Raw genomic sequence first — 26,422 nt, 5'->3', positions numbered from 1 at the left:
ATATCATTAATAATAAAGAATATTCCAAACAATCTTTGCTGTGCAGTTAAGCATACATGAAATTACCCATTGGAAGAATCTCCAGAGTGACTAACAGCAAATTGTAGTCAACAGGCTCTAAATACTGATCGAAGTGGTTAGCCATTAACTGGAACTTAACAGAGAGTTAATACGGTATCCACCTGGATAATATCTATCTCCAAGCTTATATATATATATATATATATATATGCCCAGCATGGCCACAGCCTTAGGGCTGAAACATATATCAGAATACATATATATATATATATGTATATCCAAAGTTTTAAATTTTTAAATTTAAGAGAGAGATTTGACACTAATATCCATTATTAGGAATAAATTACATTAATAATGGATATTAGCGTCAAATCTCTCTTAAATTAAAAAATTTAGAACTTTGGATATATATAAACAAGGAGAACGATCCCTAAGGAGTCTAATTTAGACTTTTTTGCAGTGAAATCTCCTGCTATATTGGTAACGATTACATATTTTCCTATGAAAAATTATATGTATATATATATAGATATAGATAGATAGATAGATAGATATACATACACACACATGTTGGGAGGGTGAAACGTATTCAGGTGTATGTGTGTATATGTATGCATGTACAAATGTGTTTGAAAACACGTACACTTGAAATGTGTTCATAACAAGGCTTAAAAAACACCTGGTTACATAAAAGAACAAAGGATTTGTTGCAGGTGAAGAGTCCTATTCAAACATGATGCAAGGTCACTGTGACTGAGGAACAAATAAAAGAATAATAGATTTTGTAATGACAAAAAAAACATTAGTAATAAGTTTTTGTGATGGACACAGTGTATAGCAGGCAATAAGTAGTGAAGGTGGGAGGTGGTAAAACTGGTGGTGCAGTGGTTAAAATGCTTTGCATTATTTAACTCGTAGCATCTGAGTTCAAATTCTAGTGATATTACACTTACTTTTTAGTCTCCTAAAGTGGATAAATTAATAACAATCAACTACTGGTTCAATTAATGGGTGAGATCAATGTAATTAAATTATATATTTAATTACTAAAATTGATATAATTATGTGGCAATCAATCTCGTAATTATGTAGCAGTCGATAATTAATTACCTGTCTGTTACTGAGGTTGATTTAAATCAATATGTTAAGTATTAGTTGATAACTAAGGTTGATTAAGATAATTAACTACCAGTCATTAATCGAGGTCAATTCAATTAAGTACTGGTCAATTACTGAGGTTGATTATTTAAATAGCAATCAATTAATGAGGTTGCTATGTCAATTAACTAGTTAGTTACTAAAACACTAATGTAATTATCAATCAGCTATTGTAGTTGACTGATTAACAAGTTCATTGTACTTAAATACCAGTTGATTAAGATCAATAAAATTAAATACCAGTCAGTTACTGAACTTAATTTAAAACAGCCATATCCGGCCCAAATTTTCTACCTGTTTTATGCTTAAACTGGTCAGGTCTGACCTCTCACACCTACCCCACAATGTCCTTCCAAAAATAAACAATCATTCATTTCCTGTTGACAATAAGAGCAGTTGTTTTGCATTTCCATCTGAAAACCAAAGTGCCACATGAAAAGCACCCAGGACATTTAGTAAAGCAGTTGGTGTTAGGAAGAGCATCCAGCTGTAGAAATCAAGCCGGAACAAACTATGAGACCTGGCTTTGCCAGTTCCTGTCAAGCTAGCATGGAAAATGCATGTTAAATATTGATGACGATGAAGGAGTAGGGGGAAAAAAACAGCCGATTTGACAAACAGGGAAAGGTTGGTAAGAGGAAGGGCAACTAGCCATAAAATGCTTATTTTTAGATTAATTTTGCATCCAACCCATGCTAGCATGGAAAATTAGATATAAAATTAATGAATTCATCATAGACAATTTGGTTTATTGATGTAACTTAATTGTAAAATTTTAAAAAGTGTGAGCCAAACCGACAAGATTGATGACAGGATATTATTACCGAGTGAAGAACTGTTTATGGCTAACACTGCACCACAAAATGGTTATGGAATTCATAACCCTTTCTATATTAATTTTGTTGTTTTGAAGCACAAGGTACTTCAAAAGATAGCAAAGAAACAACCGGTTCGCTAGTGTTTCTCGACTACGAAGTGCCCGTACGGAGGTATACTTGCAGGGTCGTAGTCATAATACCTAATGAGATATCTAGTCGACAACACTGCTTGTTGCAGCTAATTTGTTCGACTGACTTTGAATTACATCATAATAACAAAGGAGGTTGGATCTGCATTAAGTAAAAAAAATAGTTCTGGATTCAAGTTAAACCAAGGAATATGAATATGTGCATAAATGAGAAACCGAAGACCCATCAAAATGTTGTATAGAACAGAGAAACTAAAAAATAACGTCCCTAAATGTAAAAATGTTCTACAATAAACGTAGGATTGAAAATGAAAGTGTAGGAAATGCAGTTTGGTACGAAAATAAAAGCGGAACAAGATCTCCGAAACAAATAACAATATTTATTTTTCGTCTGTACAAGCGCTACATCTCTGGACAATCGGTAGCCAGGTCACCTTGGTGTGGAAGCAGCAGAGTCGGTTTAATCACAACTGTGAAGGCATTCATCACAGAGTGGTGGATCGTCTTCAGAATTCTATCCACAGCCGAAGCAAGCGTGTGTGCGGCTTCCAAATTGCTTTAGAGTTACCTCCCTTGTTCGTGTTTCAGCCGAAACCCTCAATAGCTTGTTTGGTTGTATCTGCCGTCGATAAAAAAGTAAGAATCAAGAATTATAAGTCATTCTAATTGACTCTACTCAATTATCTATGCTTATTTATGGAAATATATATATTTCAAAAGAAGAGCTGTTGAGCGACGAAAACGTCTTGTTGTTTAGCCCCCGGCCATCCTCATTAAGCCGATCCGTGACTGTCCCACTTTTTCTTATGTGCAGAGAGCCCACGCTACATTATCCAACGTATCCTTTTTCAAGATAACGGGATACGGGTTTGAGGTATACTATTTACCTATTTGGCTGCTATCTTCAGCAAATCTGTTTGGAAGGAGAATCACTTTCCATTAAAACTTCAGGAAGAACAATTTCTAGCATTTTCTCTCTCACTTCGTTTGATTTAGGCTTTTTGGACACACTTTCTTCACTTTTCACATTTACAGGTCGTTTCATTAGAAACATATCAAGCGAAGTCTGCTTTTTCCTGCCTTTCAAAATGTTACGAAAATGCGCCAGAACAGTGTCATTAAATAAAGTAACTGCACAACCTGGAGCTACTTTTTTAGGATGATATTTTTCTATGAATTCAGAAACATACTGCCACTTTGCCAACACTGCCTTTATTTCACTGCTAGAGATAGCCTTCTCCGCTACATTGTCCTCCTCCAGGGAACCAATCTCTTCCACCGCATCCAAATGTGCTGCTCCTAATGATGCAGAAGTTCATCTGTCGTCAGCTCCTCTGAGTGTTCTTCGATGAGATCGTTAATGTCCTCATCATCAACCTCGAGGCCCATGGACTTGCCAAGAGACACTGTCTTCCCGACTACAGGGATTTCAAACTCAAACCCCTCGAAGTCTTTTTCGGATACGCAGTCAGGCCACAGTTTCCTCCATGCAGAATTCAGCGTTCTCCTCGTTACACTCTGCCAGGCCATATCGATGATTTTTCAGACGGTTTACAATATTGTAGTACTCCTTCCAAAACTTACGAAGGTCAGATTTGTATTTTCGGTGACTTCAAAGCGTCGACGAAATAGGTGTTTGGTGTACAATTTTTTAAAATTAGAAATCACTTGTTGGTCCATGGACTGCAAGATAGAAGTGGTGTTGCGTGAATGATAAAGAACTTTTATAAATTTAAATTTATCCATGATATCACCTTCGAAATTAGGAGGGTGAGCAGGAGCATTGTCGAGAATGAGGAGGGCTTTGAGAGGAAGATATTTTCTCCAGAAGCTATTTTTTCACTGCTGGTCAGAAGACAAGGCTGACCCATTCGGAGAAGTATTGCCTGCTAACGCAGGCTTTAACGTTTGCCCTCCACATGACCTACAGCTTCTCCTTCAGGATTTTGTGCGACTTGAACGCTCGTGGGTTTTCAGAATGGTAGACAAGGAGCAGCTTAATCTTCAAGTCTCCACTCGCATTGGCACAAAGGCTGAGAGTTAGCCTATCTTTCATAGCCTTGTGGCCTGGTATTTTCTTCTCCTCTGCAGTTATGTAGATTCTTTTTGAAATTATCAAACCAGTCGTGACTGGCCTTAAATGCGTCTGCTAATGTCTCCTCCTCCGTCGATGTTCCAGGGTCCTGCTTCAGGAGATCCCCATACAACGCTTGCGCTTTCACGCAGATGATGGTCTCCGAAATCGTATCTCCTGCGAGTTGCTTCTCGTTGATCCACAGGAGAAGCAATTTTTCCATTCTTTCGTGAACAGATGTGTGTTGCTTGGAGAGCCTGGAGACACTGTTTGCTGTTGTAATGGCCTCGATTTCCTCCTTTTTCTTCAGGGTGATGCAGATCATCGACGTGCTTCGGTCGTATTGACGTGCTATGTCCACTACACGCACTCCTTTCTCGTGTTTATGAATGATTTTCTTCTTCAATTCTATCGTAATCATCTTTTTCTTCTTCTCAGCATTGTACTTTGCGCTAACCATTTTAGAGCCCATGGCTAAGACAACTAATTATTTAAAACAATAGTAAAAAATGCACAAAACTAAGCAAAAACACTGGGTAAAACACAAGAAGGATGCTGCCACAAGGAGATAAACACGTTAACTAAGCGAGCGGAGACTTTGCATGTTGGGAGAGCGCGTGCGAGTTCAGCGCTGACTAGCAGTCGCTTTATGAAACTGACTCGTACTGTAGATTTCTATTCGTACTTCAAGACAAAAATATGACAACATATCTGTAAAAGAAACGGAGAAACTCTCAAAATACAAAGATCTGGAAATAGAGGTGTAGCAGAAGTGATTTACACTGTCATTATATGTGAGATGTTTCCGTTTTGACTCGTCTAGGCTTAAATACCCGGATATCGGCTCCACAAATCTTTTCGCTCCAGCTGGTCACATAACCCCGTGATTAAACGAACCTGTCGTTTGTATTGGTCGGCTTCCAGCCGTCCATTCGTGTTGGCGCAACAGTTCATTTTTCCTTTTGCGGGAAATTAATCACCAGCTCCTAGGAACCTACTATTCTCTATAAAAAACGGCAGTTCTCGACTGCTCTAGGTCTTTGGCACACGCCGCTGACCACACGCAACTTGTCTCCGGCAACATTATATCTAACACCAGCCAGTCTCCGTTTTCATCTACACTAAACATCTACCTACACGATATATAGCCAAGAAGTAACAGTTACAGGTAAGTTGATCGGTCGACCACATTTCTTTGCCAGAGAAAAGCAAATAGTTTTACTCTGTATAGTGGCTATGGTAAAGGAAGTTGTGTGGTACATTTGGCTGTTGAAAGGTGTGAGGATAAAGGTTTTCCTCTTAGGCCAAGCCCTCACCAACTTCCAGAACCACTTGAAGAGGAAGGTGAGGTTAACAAGGGAAGCTGCTATTGAGTAAATTTTAAGATTAAAAGTTAGTCCCCAACCTTTTTGCCCTACGGAACGGTTTTCTGCAAGAAGAATTTTCCACAGATCGGGAGATCACGCGCGTAACAATAAATATATAATCGTAGATTATAAAAGAGAACATCTATTAGAGGGAGGGAGAAGGGGGAAAGAATCAAAAAGGGGAGATAACACTGTCATAATGTATATTTAGAGGGAGGGTTGTTGTTTAGAAGGAAAAAGTTGTTGAAACAGAAATACAGTGAGTGTGTGTGTAGGACAGCCAGCCAGTCAAACAGATAGATAATAGCATTGTCACCATAGTAACTAACAAGTTTTGATTTAAAAAGTGGGTATTTTAAGTGCAAGTCTGTCAACACTACACAAAACAACACAGATTTATATATGTATATATATTACATAGATATATTTTTGGTTGTTTGCCCATGTATGTGTTTCTGTATGTCTTTCAACATACATACGACGCAACACAAACTTTAATAAACGATTTTCACTATAAAGAGAGGTTGTTATTGTTGTTGAGAGTGGCTTACAGTGAGGGAGAGAGAGAGAGAGTGTGTGTGTGTGAAAGAATTAAAATTTGTTTCTTCAAAAAAGAAAAAAAAACAGGTTGTTTCTGAGTATATCAACGTGACTATTGCAGTAGGTTTCTGTCGAAAGATCTATTTTATCTTGACTGGGTCGTTACCCGGTAGCATAGCGACAGATAATGGACTAGGTTAATTATTAAATACATATAACACATATATAATGCAAAAACATCCTACAGACTGTGTTAGTCGATAAAATTTATATAAAGTTTTAAAATTATTCTTTCTGTGCGGCACAGTGGTTGAGAACTCCTGGATTTCATGTTCCATTTAACTGTACAGTGCCATTATTTTCAGGGCTTGCTATTGTTTGTCATTATCAATCAAGAGGTAGAATCCAAACGACTATTTCTCAATACTTTTATCGCATTTTCTTGTTACCTGTTTAATAATATATTCATGTCTGTGAGGGCGCTTGGCTTTCCCAACGTCTTAGTCTCGCCATCGCCCGTGGTAATACTGCAAGCGTGCTGGCTTGCTTCAGTAGGTTCCGTTAAACCTTGTGATGTGCAATCAGTTGCTGTGATATATTCATTGTTTAGAAGATATCTCGGTACTACTAAAGCAGCGCGGACCCGAACGAGCAGTCGAGCGTCCGCGCTAGCTAGTCTTGAGTGGTCGATCCTAACCCTAACCCTAACCCTAACCCGCGTGTGCAAATGAATATGTGTTTAGGGTTAGGGTTAGGATCGACCACTCACGACTAGCTAGCCCGGACGCGCGACTGCACGTTCGGGTCCGCGCTGCTTTAGTAGTACCGATATCTCCCATTTATTTCTTTACAAACCCTTACTATTTCTTGTTTCTTTATATTTCACCTTATATTGTCCCAAACGTCTTAGGCTCTTGCGTCTAATAAATTTTCTTTTTGCTCTTGCTTATTTTCGTCGTTATTGTATTGTTTCAGTTTCAAAGAACTACAGTAGTTCTTTGATGCCCTAACAGCAAAATTTGCTCAATCATGAACCCTCGGTTACAAACATGTTAAATGTATTAAACCGAAAATGAAATTTTTAAATATTTGACACTTTTTAAAAATCTTGAATCAAACCGTAAAATCTTTTCTTAAATCAATCCCGATCCCAATCTTTAATCCTAACCCTTAAAGTAAGTATAAATATATTATAGTATGTATATCACGTTTTATTTCATTCAACGTAAATATTTATATAAACACTTCCATGGCGGCAGAAAACGGTTTATCCAAAAATCAGTAATTATCATGCTACAAACACAACTGAAACGAAACGAAGAGGAATCACACGTAACTAAATCTTTTAAATAAAAGAATATTTCATTTTCTATATTCCGTTTTTTCTTATATATATTCCACGCATATTTTTTAAATCATTATTACAACTCTATTAATAAATATTCTATTCTATGTAAATGTTTATATAAACACTAACATAGCGGAAGAGAACAGTGCCTCCAAAATCTAATTATCTCACAATAAATACAACAGAAACGAAACGAAGAAAAGCCACGTCGCTAAACCCTTCAAACAAAGAAACATTCAATTTTCTATATTCTTTTATATACATATATATTCTACTCATATTTTTCTAAAGCATCAATACAACAACTCTGTTAATGATTTATGATAATTGAAAAGTATCTACAGAGAATGAAAATACGAAATGCTAATAAGAAACTATCATAGACCAGTGACGTCACCTAATTTCGTTTTCCTCGCAGCCATGACGTTTCACACACAGTCGTTTTCACGTTGATACCAATGAAATAATTATGTGATTAACACTGAAGTTTGTCTTTTTATTTTCGTCTTAGCCTATGTTTATTTAAAAACAAGAAAGATGGCTCCTAAGATGAAATTTGTTGAGGGTGAGTATACTTGTAATTTGTACAATTATCGAGCTTTAAGTTGAAAGAGCGAAACAGCGTGGTCGGTTATTCTCATAATATTAATTCTTGTTGTTTTTTTTTTCACTCTCGGTTTTCTCGCAACACATGTGTATATTTTTAGTTTACACAATCCGTATATGTTGCTCCCAACGTAATAGTTATTATCATTGACAACAAGGTGCTTAAACGAACGAATAATTAGAACAAAACTTTTTTTTTCTTTGTCCATTGCAACCGCCTGGACTTCCATTGTTGTCAACATTTGAAGCTTGATGTCTTCCTCCGCCCTCTTCGCCGCTTCCATCGAAACAAGCCTGACAGACTGACTATTCAAAAAGCGGTTGTTGTTTAGTTCCAGGCCAGTTCTATGGTCAAAATTTTCTCAACCGTCATTATCCAGTAGTTTCTTTTCAAATCATCCTTCTTTTCTTTAAGACAGTAGGGTGCAGTTTGAATGAGATTCGGCTGCTATTCCATTTTTCTAGCAGGTTAAACAACGTTGTTGGCTCTTTAAGTCTGGTTCGTCTATCTTCAATATGCGGCATGTCATACTGTTGAGGATGGCTTGAAAATACATAAATGGTGATTGTAGCTTATTTTAGTTTCATTTTAGTTTCCATCGATGGAGTGACAGGCATTCCGAATATGTATTCCGCCTTTTCATCCTTCCGAAATAAACATTGCGTCGGAGGAGCTTTAAAAAAGGCATGCATTTGGGAATTTAAGAATCTAGCCAGATGCAATATTACGTTTCGCGCAACAAATAAACTTGCCGTGGATAGGAACCAGTGTTGTTTGCACATAATTCCTAAAGTTGTGAGCTCTTTATGGAAACGGACGGCGATATCGAAAACATCAATAACCAGTCGTTATTTCATTCAAGCCAGTTCACTGGTTTGAGCATCACCAGTTCCATACTGGGGTCAATAAATGAAGTACCTGTGAAACACTGAGGTTGATGTAATCAACTAATAGCCTCCACACAAAATTTCAGGCCTTGTGTCTTTAGTAGAAAGGATTATTATTATTATTATTATTATTATTATTATTATTATTCAACTTTCATGCTCAGTCTCAAAACTATTTCCCTTTTCAGGAGAGCGTGTTCTGTGTTTTCATGGACCATTATTATATGAAGCCAAAGTAAGTTCATCAAATTTTCTCTTGCTCTATAATATAATTAATCTTCACTTAATGTCTAATTTATTCTTTTGCTGCGTCATATAATTTTCTTCTTGTCTAGCTTGATGTTTCCTTTTCATGTTTTAGTATACCGTAATTTCTGGCATACAAGTTAGCACAGTATATACTGTGAACATTCAAACAGCATCACTGTCTTTCCAAATCGTGCTGCATTTCACATGGAATATTCGATCCCCTAAAGTTGTCGTGGTGTATAAGTCAACCTATATTTTTTTTGGCTGTATATTTTGGTCTGAAGAATTCAACTTGTATTCTGGGAAATATGGTATGCATACAAAAGGATACTGAAAAGTTCCTGGCTTTAGGTAAAAGAAAATACAGGAGGATCAGTTAATTATGATTTTATTCAGCACATTCCCCTCTCACTTTCACACACTTATTGCAGTGGTCTATCATTTTTGCTAAGCTGTGTAAAAGAACTCAGAAGATCGGGCCTCCAACCAGGCCTTTCGCAATACCCTGAAAGTCAGAAACTTTTCAGCACCCCCCTCATATAATTCTTGGTTTTGTTTCTCTTCTGTGTTATCTTTAAGATCTATTTTTGCTGTTCACTCTCTGACCAGCACAATTGAAGGAGGACTATCATTACGACTATTACTCTGACCTTGTGCAGTATCTCAGATTACACTCTGTTGTATGCTCCTTTCTTTTGTTTATTCATTTATTTAGAAGCTGGTAGGATTTCATTTGATGAAAACTTGCTTGTTATTGTGTAGCAAGTCAACTGAGATTGTGCTTAGTCCACTCATTGGGTTGACATAGAAAGTTTTTGGGGTCTGGATGTTAGTATGTTAAGTAATCAGCCTTAACCCTTTTGTTGTAATATTCCTAATGAAATACACTGCCCTTGTTTGAATTACTTATGAAAACAAGTATTTAATAAAATAACTTTCTCCTTATTAAGCTGATGTTTGGAACATAAATTATCTTGAAATTTTGATACAAGGCCAGAAATTTTGGGGTAGAGCTAAGTTGATTACATCGACCCCAGTGTTCAACTGGTACTTGTTTTACAACATCACCAGGATGAAAGGCAAAGTCGACCGTGGCGGCATTTGAATTCGGAATATAAAGTTTGAAGAAATGCCACTAAGCAAATCCTTGTGAATGGATTTGGTAGATGGAAACTGAAAGAAGCCTATTTTATATATAAGTCCACTCCTTGAGGAGGTTGGTGTTAGGAAGGGCATCCATAGTGAAGCCTAGTGCAGTCTTCTGCCTAGCCAGCCCCTGACAAACTCTCCAACCCATGCCAGCATGGAAAACAGATGTTAAATGAGGATGATGATGATATTAATATATATATATATATATATATGTGTGTGTGTTTTTGTATCTTTGTTTGTCTCCCAGCACTGCTTGACAACCAGTGTTGATGTGTTTATGCCCCAGTAACTTAGTGGTTCGGCAAAAGAGACTGATAGAATAAGCATCAGGCTTTAAAAAATAAGTACAGGGACCAAATGATCTGACTAAAAGTTCTTCCCGACTCAAACAAGTAAAAGATGTCTCTATTTTTCAATCTGCTTGCCTGTCTACCTTTCTCTCTCCCCCTCTCTATATATATCTATCTGTCCGTCTGCCTATTTAACTTTCAATGTGACTATCTATTCATCCGCCTATCTGTTTATTATCCTTCCATATATGTATGGGGGTCTATCTATTTATCTGTCTGTTGGTATATCTATTGATCTGTCTATCTGTTTCTCAACATATCTATCTATTGACATCTCTAATGGTCTGTCTCTCTCTTTCTCTGCAGATCTATTGATCTCTCTCTAATTATCTATTTTCTCACCATATATATATATATATATATATATATATATATATATATATATATATATATATATATATATATATTGGTATATTTATTGATCTGTCTACCTCTAATTATATCTGTTTCCCTTTGCCTATCTGTATGTGGTTTGTACCAAAATCTTTCATCTAATTGACTGCAATTAAATTACACTCTCTCTGTCTTTCAGTGTGTCAAATACGATGTTAAAGAGAAAATTATCCGATATTTCATTCATTACAATGGATGGAATAAGAAGTGAGTTCTTCTTTTATTCAAACAATTCCATTTTTTTCCCCTTTATTTCTTTTACAATCCTGTTTTCATTGAGGACAAGCTTTTAGTGTCTTTCTTTTATTTTCCAGTGCAGGTAGCATGGCCATATATGAGAGGTTTCCTTTGCGAGGGTATGGCTCTGAGTTAGGTCCCTCTGTGTGGCACTTTGTACACAGTCTCATCTGTTATAATAGCCTTAGTACCTTCTTTGTGAATAAAATTTAGGTGTGTGGAAGCCTGTCATATGCAAGAAAACCTCACTAGTGCTGGTGCCATGAAAAATGCACCCAATGTACTCTGTAAAAGGGTTGGCATTAGGAAGGGCATCCACCCATAGAAATCATGCCAAAACTGTGACACTGGAACAAATCCTGCACCTCTGATCCATTGGATCCTGTCAAAAATTGCCATCTATGCTAGCATAAAAATAATGCAATATACATGCATTTGTGTCAGCAATGTAACTAGATGTTTACCATTGGCTGTTTCTTTTTTATCCTTGGACTTTTCCCTTTCTCCTTTCCGACGAAGAGCTATGCTTGAAATGTCAAACACTCTTCTTTCACCAAATGTCAAGCTAATACATTGGTTGTGCACATCCTCATGTTTGTTTGTTTTTTTTATTTGAATTGACAATATATATGTTAGTCCAACCCATACCAGCATGGACAATGGACGTTAAATGATGATGTTAAACAACACTTTGAAGGAGGTGCTTTTTTTTCCTCTTACCAAAGTGAATGGAGCTTTGGCCAGGAGGAACTGATGTCATCAGACAATATCTTAACATTCATTGAGTGTTTCGATCCTGAACCGTAACACTGTCTCGTTGGTGGGTCAGTAGAGGTGGCCAAATCACTACTCCTCACCTCCTCCTTGCTTCCAGCTTAACTCTTCTCTCTTGCTCCAAAGCCAACAAAAGGCGCTTTCAGCTGCCTCTCTCATCCTGCGCATATATATATATATATATATAGTTAAAAAAAAAAACACAAAAAACAATAACAAAAAAACAACAAAGTGAGGACGTGATACGGATAGTGTTATTGGACGCTCGGGAAAGGAAAGAGAGAGAGTATGACGTTTCGGGCGGAGCCCTTCGTCGGAAAGACGGAAAGTTCAAAGAATGGGAAAACGGAGGAATATAAAGATTAAACAATAGGGTAAAAAAATTGGATATTAATTAATATCAATTTAATACCAGGGAACAAGCACATTAAAAGAATCAGGGAGATTCAGAAAAAATATCTGAGATCACAAAGGATTATTGTATATGTATATATAAAAATATATATAAAGGAGGCCACTAGGTGGACTGCTAATGTGCTAGAAGAAGATCACATGTCATGTGTCTACTAAGACCAAATAATTCTCAAAGGGAATTCCCTTTGAGAATTATTCGGTCTTAGTAGACACATGACATGTGATCTTCTTCTAGCACATTAGCAGTCCAGCTAGTGGCCTCCTTTATATATATTCTTATATATACATATATATGTGTGTGTGTGTGTGTGCATATATATATATATGTATATACATGTGCGTATGTTTTGGTGAGGAGTAGCCAATTGATGCAGTTAATGAAAATGCATTATGGAAATGACTCTGCCTCGTATAAGCATGGGAAACTGGACTTTAAATCAACAGTGGTGGCTTTATATATTCTTTATATCCTCTTTATGTCTACATTTTGTATTCTTTCTGACATCATTTCATAAAAAATATCCACAATGGAAAGTCATTGCAGAATTAATGAATCTTTTATATTTTGCTTTATGCTTGTTTATTTTTATATCTTCTAGCTGGGATGAATGGGTGCCTGAGTGTAGAGTTTTGAAGTTTAACGACGCTGGTTTACAGAAGCAAAAAGAACTACAGAAAGCTCACGCGTGAGATATATTTTAACTTCAGTATTGTTTTTTTCTTATCTCTTTTCAACAATTCTTTTAACTTGAACTATGTCACACGTTGCAGAATTTACTTTATCATCTTTTCACTCTATCTGTTATCATTCTCAACACCATCGTGTATTTACCATAGACAGTTACTCTGGTCTTTAGTCACTATAGCTACCCCTATATATCTCTGACATCCATCTCTGTCACTGTACATCTCTCTCTCACTGACCCCATCCCCCCCTGCCCTGTGCACATATCACACTATTTTCATATTTATACACAGGCTTATTGCCCTGCTACTTATCACCCTCTTCTATACCTTTCAGTTCCCTTCTTTATACTGATATTTACCATGGACCATACTACCACCACTGTCCCGTTCACCACATTTACCTCTATCCCCATCTCTAACCATCTGGTGTCATGTAACTGGCACCCATGCCAGTGGCACGTAAAGAGCACCCATCACACTCTTGGCTGGTGTTAGGAAGGGTATCCAGCTGTAGAGACCATGCCGAATCAGATTGGAACCTGGTGCAGCTCTCCAGCTTAGCAGTTTCAGTCAAACTGTCTAACCCATGCCAGTATGGAATGCAGATGCTAAATGATGATGATGATGATCACAAGTAAATGTATCCTCTCATACACATCTGTTAACACATTCTCGCATCCATTCTCATACAAGCACACAAATTATCAACAAGGCATCTGCACTCTTACGTATTTATGTACCCCAACCACATACATTGTCCTTCATTAAATCTTGTAACCATGACTATCGATGTTCCATTGTAGAGGCTCTCGGAAAACTAAAGCTGTCAAGAAAGTAGAAAAAGATAAATCATCACTGCCAGGAGAGAAGTCATCAAAGCCTAAAGCACGTAGGTGTACGCATGTTGTTGTTCTTGTTATTGCACGGTTATAGTTGTTGTTGTTGTTCTTTATTCCCAGCCAATCCCTAGTTGACTTGTTACAGCATAAAGATTGCCAATCAAACATCCAGAAACAATCTACGTCTCCAGTGTCCTGCTCTATCTTAATTCAGTCTAATCTGGGTACCATGTAATACACCCCATTACATTGTGTGGGGGTGCAGTGTAGCTGAGTCTGTTGTGTGGTGGTGGTGCAGTCTATGAGTTAGTATATGTGTGAAGGTACAGTGCAGATATTAAAATATGTTGTGTTGATTGTAGTTTGGTAATGTGCAGGTACAATGCGATCCCAATTTCAATAGAAAATGTTATTTCTAGCTTCCTGTTCTTTTAACTCAGTGGTTCTCAACCAAGGTTTGTATAAGATTTTGCAAAATAGTAATTTGGGGATCCACAGTATTATTCTAAGGGTCCATGAAAAAACTTTGCTTTAGATATATTTATTGCAAGTAACAGCCAGGTTTCTTTATCTAACACTTAACATAGTTTAACATGTTTCTTGCTAACATATGCAAATAAACATGTGAAAAACAAAATAGAAACTTTGTAAGAAATATCTATAAAACTAGTTTCTAAAACATCAAATGGCTATGGGGAGCTACTAGCGTAAAATAATAATCAAAGAGGCCCATAGGTGAAAAATTGTTGAGAACCAGTTTTAACTAAGCACATTTCATTCGTGGTTAATTACTGGTAAATATATTGTAACCAAGTTCAGTTGATTGCTAATTTTCTGCACTATCCCTGTGGCTGTATGAAATATTTGATAATGAAGCTGTGTTGGATGGATTTCCCATTTTAGCCCAATCATCAGCCACCGACAGCAACAGTAGTGCGTCTTCAAGTGCAGCCTCAACACAGACAACAAGTGCAGACTTAAAGCGAAAGAAGGCAAAACTAGACTCCAATGTGGAATCGGTAAGTTAACATGTTCTTTGAGTTCTTACTTTTATTAAACAGAAGCGTTTTTATTTCATGTTCCTTACACAGGTACATATAAGCTATGTGTGAAAGTACGCATCCCGGCTGCATATTGTGCCCTCGAGCAAGACGCTTTATTTTGCATTGCTCCAGTCCACTCAGCTGGTAAGAATGAGTTTTACCTGTGTAATTCTAAGAGCCAGCCTTGTTACATTCTGTGGACACTGAATTTCCTTGTGGAGTACATTAAGGGTACATGTGTCTGGAGAGTGTTCAGCCACTTGCATATTAATTTCACAAGCAAGCTGTTCCATTGGTCAGATCAACTGGAACCCTCTTAACTGACAGTGCCACATAAAGGCATATCTCAGCTTCCATTGGTAAATGGTTCCAAGACATGCAACTTCACTCAAAAATCATCATAACACAAAAAAACATTTTTAAAGATTTATTACTTTATATCACTTTTAATAAATGGTTCGTTCATATTTTCAGATGTATTTTATTTGATTTTTAAGTGTTTTCTGAAATTTCTATGCTTTTAAATATGTTCCCCTAAACTGATGTAAACTGAAATTGAAGGTTTTTTTTTTTCTATTAATTTCTTTAAAAAAAAAAACATTAATTTGAAAAAGATGCAACTTGAAACGACATGAGTTGATGTATGCCTGTATAGTTTTCAGTCATTCTGGTTAAATAAGAAAACTCATGAATGGAAAGAGATTGGTTAATGGTTATTCTGTGAGAATTCCATGGTTCAATGAGAATATGAAACAGATGAAAATAAATTTCTTTGAAACAACCAACAAAACTAATACATTTAGATTGAACTAAGCTGTAATGAGTTTTGGAATGGTAGTTCTGAGAATTGTTTCTCATTTACCAACTTAATTTGGAATTCATGATCATTTTACATTTGCTTTCCTTGCTGGTGTGAGTTGAGCAAGTTATTACTGTCCAAGGCAACAAGCTGGCAGAATCATTACCATGTCAGACAAAATTGTTAGCAGCATTTCTTCAGGCTCTTCGCATTCTGGGTTCATATTCCACTTAGGTTGACTTTGCTTTGCCTTTCATTCTTCCAGGGTCAGTGAAATGAAGTACTAGTTAAATACTGGGGTAAATGTAATTGACTTGCCTCCTCTCCTCAAAATTGCTGGTCATGTGCCAAAATTAGAAAGAATTATTATTAAGGTCGCAAGCTGGCAGAATCGTTAACATGCCAGGCAAAATGCTTAGCAGCATATATTCTTTGTGTTCTGAGTTCAAATTCTGCCAAGGTCAGCTTTGCCTTTCATCCTTTCGGGGGTTGATGAAATAAGCACCACTGATGTCAATGTAATCTAATTCCTCTCCCCCAAAATTTCAGGCATTGTGCCTATAGTAGAAAGGATTATTATTCAGTAGTTTTAGTTTTATAACGTGCTTTCACTTCACTACCGAGCACAGCTCTGTGTGCCTTAGGTATGTGCTGTGGTTTGCTGTGATGCTCTTATGGTTACTGTATTGAAAGTGTTTTGCATAGGATGTGTGCAGTACCCAGTAGTGCAATTTTCTGTATGCTATATATATTTATAAGTCTTGGTGTTTTTGTTATGTATTTGTCTGAATATTTTTTTATTATACCTAAGGCACCTACTATGATAGGAATTGTTTCTGTTTTTAGATTCCACATTCGACTTACCTCTATTTCCAGGTCTTTGTATTTTAAAAGTTTCTCCATTTCTTTTAGGGAAATATTATTATTATTATTATTATTATTATTATTAATAATTAATAGGAAAAAGAAGAATCAACAACCCGAAGAGCTGCTTGGAAAGCATCTGATAAAGTACGAAAGTCTGCATCTGAAGACAACAAAGTGAACACCAGTGATTGGAGCCTGCAGAAGCGTGGTCGGGGTAAAGGTAGAAAAGAGGTGGACTCCCCTAATGAATCGGACCATTCAGAAATAAGCAACAGTACAAATGTGGAGAAAGACAGCAAACCATGCCAAATCCACACACAGATCCGAGAAATCAGTATTACAGAAAAGGTAACTTCTATGGATCCAATAACAGGATAAATGTTATTTCTAACTTCCTAAATTTTTGATACACAATCTTTTCTATATGGGTTTCTTTGACTTTTGTTCTTTTAACTAAACATGTTTCATCCCTCTGGTTAATTACTGGTATATATATATATTGTAATGTTTGACTTAATTATTTATCATCATCATCACTGTCATTATTATTCCTTTTAATAAGACTGTGAGCTGGTGGAATCCTTAATGTGCCAGAAAAACTGCTTAGCAGTATTTCTTCTGTGACCTTAGGTTCTGTGTTTAATAAACTCAGTCCACATGTTATCGAGACAAGAGTACAGATCAACACACATACACATATTTATTTGACAGACTTATTTCAGTCTCTGTTTATCAAATTCACTCACATGTGATTGGGAAGCAAGCTTCTTACCACACAGCCACACCATAAGGTCTTTTATTCTGCGTTTGACCATTTTTGCTAGTCTTTAACCATTTTGTCTGGCAGTTTGCTGATTCAGCTATTCACTCTCTCTCTCTCTTTATATAAAACTGTTTGCTGCTTTTTTTTTTTCTTTACCCTTTTTTTAAAAAAATATCTATGTTTATATTCCTTCAGGAGGATCATTTCCCATCAAAGATGGAAGTAAAAGTAAAGCTACCCGAAGATTTGAAACCCTGGCTTGTTGATGACTGGGACTTAATAACCAGACAGAAGCAGGTAGAGAAGACAATGTCATTTCCATCATAAAACATCTCTTGGACTGAAAACTGACAATACCCAGGATTTTGTCTCAGATTCTTTTATTTTATTCTTTTACTTGTTATCAGTCATTGGACTGCGACCATGCTGGAACCTCGCCTTGAAGAGTTTAGTCTGTTTTCCATGCTGGCATGTGTTGGATGGTGTTTGACCAGAACTGGGGAGCTGCATCAGACTGTAGTCTGATTTGGCATGGTTTCTACTGCTTGATACCCTTCTTTTACAGAGTGCTGGATGCTTTTATGTGGCATCGCATGGGTGCTTTTACATGGCCCTGCATAGGTGCTTTTGCATGGCATCGCACTGGCACTTTTTCATGACACCACATGGTCACTTTTATGTGACGCCACACAGGCACTTTAAAGTGGCATCACGCAGGTGTTTTTGTAGTTAAAGCTGAGGTTAACTTTAAGCTAAATAGGCAGGGAATCTCTTAAAATCTTGCTATCACTACTAACAAGTGCAATGTAAAATAATGCATGTCTCATGGCTCAGTGATTAAAATGTTAGGTTCACAATCATGATGTAGTGAGTTTCATTCCCGAACCTGTCTGTGTGTTGTGTTCTTGAGCAAGACACTTTATTTCACATTGTTCCAATTCACTCAGGAACCACCTAGAAAGACAGGATGGTCATGTCGTGGTTGGAACCCCTTTGATGATAGGTTTTTCTCATGAGATTTGTATGTATTTTGTTTTTCTCTTTTTTTTCGTTTTTTCTCCCTAGCTTGTCTCGTTACCTGCTCGAACCACAATTGACTCAATCTTAGAGCAATATCTGGCCTACAAGCTAAAAACAGGGACCATGCCCAAGTAAGCTCAACTTTTCTACATTAATTAAACAGTAATATATTTAATTTTTTACGTCCATGTATTTGTTTTGCAAGATTCCTGATGTGTAATTGTGTGTTGAAACAGATATTGTTGTATTTGGGGATGGTCATTTTTTTCTTGCCAAATAAACACATGCACTATATATTCGTTCTTCGCTTGTTTATTGCTGTTCTTATTTTATGTTCAATGGTTGGAAATCTTTTGCCACACACTTGTGACCTCTTCAGTAACTTTTCATCCTATGTGTTTCCTCCTTTCTTCAGAGAATAGTAATAAACGAGTGAAGAACAAATATATAGTGCATGTGTTTATTTGGCAAGGGAAAAAAATGACCCTTCTCCTCCAAATATAACAATAATGTATTTAATTAATTTCTTCTTAATTTGTCTCTCGTATTGTGTTATACTGGGTGCATTTGGCAAGAGCAACAAAGAGCAATTATTCTCCTCCCATAATTTTCTAAAAAAATTTTGTCCTTGTGCCTGACTTAAAAATTATCTTCTTTAAAAATCCAATGTTTTTTTTTTATTATCTTAAATTTCTTCCCTTTTTCACACCTGAATGCATATCTGAATTTTAGGGAGACTTTGTTGCAAGTGACCCATGGAATCCGGGAATATTTTAACGTTATGTTAGGGACACAATTACTATACAAATTTGAGAGACCACAATATGCTGAGGTAAGTGGTATTTCCAACATTTGTCACCATTAACTCTTTTGTTACCATTCCTCTGTTGAAATACACTGCCTTCACTTCAATTAATTTTGGAAATAAGGGAGAATTTAGTAAAATTATCTTGTCATTTTTAATCTGATATTTGAAATATCAATTAACATATTTTGATAATTTTCACTTTAAATCACTGAATTTTAGATCAGAAAACCAGGTGCAGTCATGAGCTAAGGGAAGTAACTTAAATGAGCCAATAGCATAAATTTTGATAAATGAGCTAAAGAATAATTCACTGAATGCTATGAATGCTTTCTATGAAAAGTGATTGAGTGAAAGTTTCTTCTTGATTAGAGAAAGAAAAACAAAAACAAAAAGAAAAACAGTAGAAATAATTGTCTGTACACTCAACAAAGAGGTAATTTCATAATAATTAAAAATTTATCATGAAAGTGGCTGTGTGGTAAGAAGCTTGCTTCCCAACCACCCGAGGTACCATGCAGTGGGACTGAACCCAAAATTATGTGGAGGCAAACTTAACCACATAGCCATTCCTGTATGAGGGGTTGCTGAAAAGTTCCTGGCTTTGGATAAAAAAAAAATACAGGCGGATTAGTTTATTATGATATTATTCAACATATTCCCTTCTCAGATTCACATACTTATTGCAGTGGTCCTTCAGTTTTTCTAAGCCCTATAAAAACAACTCTGAAGGCTGGGACTCCAACCAGGCCTTAAAGCCAGGAACTTCTGTGCCCCCTCGTATAATTTTATTTTAGAAGCCCTGTTTTGTATAACTGCATTACTTGTATAAATTACAGCATTTAAATATGTAACAATTTTTTTTGTTGTCTTCGATCAGTAAGTCTTATTTCCTATTTGCCTCTGTCTAGAAATCAAGGAAACAATATTCTCTTCAAATTTTGCTTTTGTGACTGGGATATCAACGTTTTGAAACTGGCCTATTTTCCATTACATTTCAGTACCAAGTTGCTGATGCAGAAATATCGTTATAGCAAATATTCTGCACAATACTACAGATTTGCCTGTCAGTTGCGTGACCTTAACCACTTGAGCATGTCCATTAGTGGCAGACAATATGTGCATTTCTGATCACAAGCAGGAATAATGGGGGAGCATCATAGCCATGTGTTGAGAGGGATTCTTTGAGGTTTGCATAAATGTAACAAAAATCAAAGTTTGAAGGAAACATTAGCCATTTTTCATACTCTTTAGGGGTAAGCAAATCAGAGATAACAGTTGCTACCCAAATCATGTTACACAGTGTTGTCACTGATCCTTGTCCTGTTGTTTATTCCTAATTAATCCTAATGTATGCTTCAACCAAGTCCCTCGCCCTAAATATATCCTTATAGTTAATTGTACTTCTCACTGCATCAATAATCTCTTCCTTCATTTTCTTCTTGGTAAATCATTGTCCATCACATATTTTTAAATTTGTTTTTGTTGTTCAGATTCTAGCTGACTATCCTGACACCCCCATGTCAGCCATTTATGGAGTGATTCATTTGCTGCGACTATTTGGTAAGACCCCATTCCTCACTATGTTTCATGAAGTTGTTGATTTATAGGCGACCATTCTATATATGTTCTTCACAAAGACTGTTTTTCTTCATGCATGTTGCAGTACTGCAACAGAACCATGAAGCTCATGACAACATAGAAACACACAGTGTTTGTTTCTGTTCATTTTGAAAATGATGAAGAATATAGCAAAATAACTTTGTCGTTATTAATCTGGTGTTTAGAACATTAATTGATTTCAAATTTTGGCACAAAGCCAGCAATTTTGGGGGAGAGAGAGCACGTCGATTACATTGACCTCAATACTCAACTGGTACTTATTTTATCGACCCCGAAAGGATGAAATGCTAAGTCAACCTCGGAATTTGAACTCAGAATGTGAAGATGGATGAAATGCTGCTAAGTATTTCACCCGCTTTGCTAATGATTCTGCCAGCCCAACATGAAACTGTGTTGGAATGTTTTAATTAAGATCACTTTAAGAAAAGGAGTTTATATCAAAGAATCAGGGACAGTCTCAAGTGGGTTCGGATCAAAAGGGATGGTAACTTTTGTTTGCTTTTTTCTGTTGAAATATGCTGCCCTTGTTTCAAATAATTTTGGAAATAATGGAAGATTTTGTAAAATAACTTTGTCACTATGAAGCTGATGTTTGGAACATAAATTCACATATTTTGATGGAAGATTTTAATTTAATTCACTTTAAAACAGGAAAGTTTTATTTCCTCAAAGAACAAATGGCAGTCTCAGATGATTCCCTATCAAAAGGGTTAAAATGTAAAAGTTGGATTTGAAGGAAATTTGGCTGTTGTGTTTAACAAGTCAAACAACCACATAGTAGTTCCCTCACAGGCATAGGTCTCAATAACTAGTGTTAGACCAACATTATCCATACATGTGATGGCATTTTAATTAGCTTCTTAAAATGTAAACCTTGACCAGACATACTCATCAGTCACTGGACATGTTAAAGGCACCCACGCTGGTGACACATTAAAGGCATCTGTGCCAGTGACACCTTATTGGTACCCGCGCTGGTGACACATAAAAGACACCCAATACACCTCGTGGAATGGTTGGTGTTAGGAAAGTATCCAGCCATAGAAACTAAGCCAAAACAGACTGGAGCCTGGTGCAGCTCTCTAGACCAGTTATAGTTGAACCATTTAATCCATGCCAGCATGGAAAACAGATGCTAAATGATGATAAATCTCAAGGGTTCTCATTCATTTTTTATCTATGGATTACTATTTTATTCTGCCCTCCACCAGCCATTCAATATTTAAAAATTAGTTTTATTGAAACTTCTTTCAAGATTCCTATTTTGTTTTTTACACATTAACTATTGTAGGTTGAACTATGTAATATGTTACAGAAAGAAGGCATCTAGCCATAGAAAAGAACCCTGTTTTTTGCAATACATACCAATACACACATCAAAGCAAATTTTTTCAGGGGCCCTTAAAATATTATTGTAGCTCCCCAATTTACACTTTTGTTGTGTGGACCCCCTATAATCTTATATGTGATCTTGATGTAAGGGTGTGTTGTGTTTTTCAGTGAAAATCGGAGGAATGTTGACCTACACGTCTCTGGATGAGAAGAGTATCCAGTTATTAATGCTGCACATTCATGACTTCCTACAGTGAGTATCCCTCTTGTGTTTGCTTTTTATCTTTTACTACTTGTTTCAGTCATTGGACCACGACCATGCTGGGGCACCACCTTGAAGTGTTTAGTTGAACAAATTGACCTGAGCACTTGTTTTTCTAAGTCTGGTATTTTCATTAAATTAAACCACCAAGTTAGAGACATAAACCAATCGGCACTAGTTGCCAAACAGTGGTGGGAGACAAACAACACAAACACACACATGCACACATATGCACAATGGGCTTTTTTCAGTTTCTGTCTACCAGATCCACTCATAAGGCTTTGGTTCCTACAGGGCTATCTGTTGCAGAAGTCACTTACCTTAAGTGCCACACAGATGGACTGAACCCCAAGATCATAAGATTGGGAAGCAAGCTTAGTATTAAATATCAGTTACTCCTCAATCCTAACAGCAACATGCTGATCCATGCGTACACACATACACATGCACATATGCATCTACACACACTTTCTCACACATTCAGAAAGACACATAAATGCATGCACACACACACACTCAGAAACTGTATATCTCCCACACTCACTTAGAATTTCACATGTATACACATTTGCAAATACACTCAAGCACTCTCACCCACTCTCTCACACACACACACATTCACTTAGAAACCCCCATATATACATATTTGCAAACACAGCACAGCAGCGCACTCTTACTCACTCACTCACTCACTCACACTCATACTCTCACACACTCATATTCGCTGTCTCATAAACACTCATACACGGTCAGGAAGAGCTGTAACTGCCCCGGCTTGTTACCAAGTGCTGTCACTATTCTATCATATTCTTGCTCTCTTCACCCATTCACTGCATCACTTTTGATCATAGGTCGGCTTGATCAGACCTGGCCTGGGGCTAAACAACAACGGCAACAATCACACCTACGCCTACGGCTAATGAACAATGAGCGACCCAGTGCTAAGAGGTGGAGGATATATTCGAATGACCCCACCCTAATCTCTCTGGACTCCCTCTATCTTCTTCATATCCATGTAACCTCTGCAATGCTAAGTATGAGCTAATACTGATACCATGGGGTCGAGGTGGGATGGTGATGGAGGAATCTTTGAACAGATTTCATTGGATTTCCATTGTCAGGTAGTTGTGGTGGTGGACAGAGGAGGTGGCAAGAAGGAAGTTTCATACACTCTCACAGTGATATGTGGCAGCTTGGGACACAAAGAGAGAGAGGTGAGGAGAGGGGAAAGGGTCAGAGTTCTTCTGATGTCTACTTCTATTTTATCTGCTTTGATTTTCTGTAAAGGTCAAACTGGCATTACATCATGTACCGAACACTGCACTTGATAGTAATAATAATGGTGGCGGTGGTGATGTTATTTTTTTTTTTTGTGGGGGGGGGGTTAAAATTGTCTTTAGTTCCATTATTTGTCCATATTATGATATTTTAAATTTATCTTTTTGCTTACCTTCCAATCTGTCTTCTCACCTTACCTGTCGGTGTATCTAATTCTTTAACTTCTCACCTACCTGGCTATTGATCTATCTGTCTTCTTTCCCACCTGTGCATCTATTTATATGCTCTCTCACCTTGTATGTATGTATGTCTGTTCTCTCACTGACCTCTCTATCTACTCTCACCTACCTGTGTATCTGTCTCTCTTCCCTCTCACCTACCTGTCTATCTGTCACCTTTCCCTCTCACTTATCTCTCTCTCCTTTCACTTATGTGTCTACCTGCCCATCATCTTACCCACCTATTTATCTATCTGCCCTTTAACCTTCTTTTATGCCAGTATATCTGTTTTCTTAAGCACCTGTCTGTCTGTCTTCCCTTTCACCTATCTGTTTATTTGTATGTCTATCTGTCTCCTTACCTGCCTGTCTGTTAGTGCTTCACTCCAGCTATCTCTTACTGTTTCCATCTGTCAGTCTATCCACCCCTTATCCTGAACACCACCTCTCTCTTTCTCTTTCTCTCTCTCTCTCTGATCTTTCATCTGTCTAATTACCCAAATCAGTCTTTCTACCTGGGTCTTTGTCTGTCTAATTATCAGTTTGTCGATATTTCGATACCTACTGTCTGTCCATTTTGGTATGTATTTCTTTGACTTTATCTGACCATTTCCCTATGTCTACCTATTTTCCCCTTCATTCCACTGCCTCTGTCTTTAAGTCTGTCTTCATGGAGTTCTATTTTGTCCGTTTCTTTCAGATTTCTCCAAAAGAACACCTCATCATTATTCAGTCTCTCTGATTACATCGTGGCATCACCTGAATATCACAGGAAAGCTATATAAACCAGGAATTCCACTGTTCTCTACCACACAGACTCTGTGTGTGTGTGTGCGAGAGAGAGAGAGAGAGAAAGAAAGTGTCTTTACAAATGAGCAAGCGAGGAATAGGGAGTGTGTATGTGTGTGTATGTGAAGGAAAGAGAGAGACAGATATTGCCAAGAGAGCAAAACTGTTACCAAAAAGTGTTTTTTTTTTGTTGTTGTTGTTGTAAAGGTGTTCCATAAAACAAGTCAGATTCTGCAAGCATTTGTAAATAATCATTTTCATCTTCCAGAGTTCTTTCCATCACTCTTCTGACCATTCTTTGATATTGTAATTAATTAAAGACCTGTTTACTAACAAAGCTACTCTGTTTAGTTTTTATTTTTATTTTCTTTCATTATCATTTGTTTCAATATCCACTTTTCCATGCTTGCATGAGTCAAAGAGAATTCATTGAGGCAGATTTTCTTCAACCAGATGCCCTTCCTGTTGCCAACTTCCACCCATTTCCAAGCAAGTTAATATTTTTCCATGGCTGGACAAACCTGGAAATGAAGGACACTGCTTGTATGACAGTGATGCTCATTTACAACTATTGCTTGATATTAAGTCTAGGAGAGACGGAGACAGAGAGCAATCTTCTTTCAGTTTCCATTTACTAAATTCATTTACAAGGCTTTGGTTGTCTACCAAATCCACTCAGAAGGCATTGGTCCCCACAAGGCTATTAATAGTGGAAGACATTTGCCCGTGGTGCTACACAGTGGGACTGAACCTGAAACCGTGTGGTTGGGAAGCAAGCTTCTTACCACACAACCACGCCTATAATTCCAAGCTTTCTGCTCCTCTGAGTTAAAGCGACCCCTGGGCCATCACTTATATTGTCCCCAACATAAATCCGACCATGGGTATATATGTGTGAGTGAAATGCTCAGTTACTTATGAATTCAGGAGGAGGTAATTCAGTTCTTTGACCAACTGAATCCCTTTCATTGAAACTGACAAAGGAAGAAACTGTCTGTGTATTTGGTAATATATCTCTCAGACTGTCTGTATCTTTTACTACATGGTAGCCAAGTGAACTAGCTATGGAAAGTAGTAGTGGTCTGCATTGGCAAAAACAGCTATTTCTACTAATGCTGATATAATCTGGGTGAGTGTTTATGCTGGTGGTGGTGGTGGAGGGAAAGGAGACAAGACTCCTAATGTTTTAATACAAAGCCTTTCTTCCCAAGAGAGAAAAATGTAATGTTTAAAGTTTCTTCAAACTTTGATATGTATGTATGTGTATCTATCTATCTATCTATCTGTGTGTGTTATTTCTTTACTACACACAGAGGGGACAAACAAAGACAGACAAACGGATTAAGTCGATTATATCGACCCCAGTGCGTAACTGGTACTTATTTAATCGACCCTGAAAAGATGAAAGGCAAAGTCGACCTCGGCGGAATTTGAACTCAGAACGTAGCAGCAGACGAAATACCGCTAAGCATTAAAGGAAAGAGATGGTAGGGAGTGGGGATAATCAATGGAAAACTGATGCAAGAAGGTCAGTGGCCAGAATGAAAATGAGAAATATT

At 37.1% G+C, this 26,422-nt stretch overlaps 1 protein-coding gene and 1 long non-coding RNA gene across 2 annotated transcripts; one reads left to right on the top strand and one right to left on the bottom strand.

The window, feature by feature from the left end:
• Nucleotides 1–2,508: 2,508 nt before the first annotated feature.
• Nucleotides 2,509–6,846, bottom strand: LOC128249204 (uncharacterized). Its single transcript, XR_008265321.1, has 2 exons — nucleotides 6,577–6,846; nucleotides 2,509–2,765 (listed from the first exon to the last, which is right to left on the bottom strand). It is a non-coding gene; the product is annotated as an uncharacterized LOC128249204 (long non-coding RNA).
• A 978-nt stretch (nucleotides 6,847–7,824) lies between these two features.
• Nucleotides 7,825–25,200, top strand: LOC106873721 (mortality factor 4-like protein 1). The gene is made up of 13 exons (XM_014921197.2): nucleotides 7,825–8,040; nucleotides 9,158–9,204; nucleotides 11,253–11,320; nucleotides 13,138–13,224; nucleotides 14,029–14,114; nucleotides 14,968–15,083; nucleotides 16,867–17,121; nucleotides 17,732–17,833; nucleotides 18,602–18,687; nucleotides 19,289–19,388; nucleotides 20,855–20,924; nucleotides 22,485–22,569; nucleotides 24,775–25,200. Exons 1-13 carry the CDS (start codon nucleotides 8,013–8,015, stop codon nucleotides 24,857–24,859), a joined length of 1,215 nt encoding a protein of 404 aa, XP_014776683.1. The 5' UTR covers nucleotides 7,825–8,012; the 3' UTR covers nucleotides 24,860–25,200.
• Nucleotides 25,201–26,422: the final 1,222 nt, after the last annotated feature.

This window comes from Octopus bimaculoides, chromosome 12, assembly GCF_001194135.2.
Source record: "Octopus bimaculoides isolate UCB-OBI-ISO-001 chromosome 12, ASM119413v2, whole genome shotgun sequence".
Taxonomy (NCBI): Eukaryota; Metazoa; Mollusca; class Cephalopoda; order Octopoda; family Octopodidae; genus Octopus; species Octopus bimaculoides.
This window is presented reverse-complemented; position numbering and strand designations above follow the sequence as displayed.

What these genes read in the sequence shown, in the direction of transcription:
- LOC106873721 (XM_014921197.2), top strand. Translation starts at nt 8,013, where the DNA reads ATGGCTCCTAAGATGAAATTTGTTGAGG. An exon ending in TACAATGGATGGAATAAGAA is followed by an intron (nt 11,321 to 13,137) that starts GTGAGTTCTTCT and finishes TATATCTTCTAG; the next exon opens with CTGGGATGAATGGGTGCCTG. An exon ending in CACATTCATGACTTCCTACA is followed by an intron (nt 22,570 to 24,774) that starts GTGAGTATCCCT and finishes CGTTTCTTTCAG; the next exon opens with ATTTCTCCAAAAGAACACCT.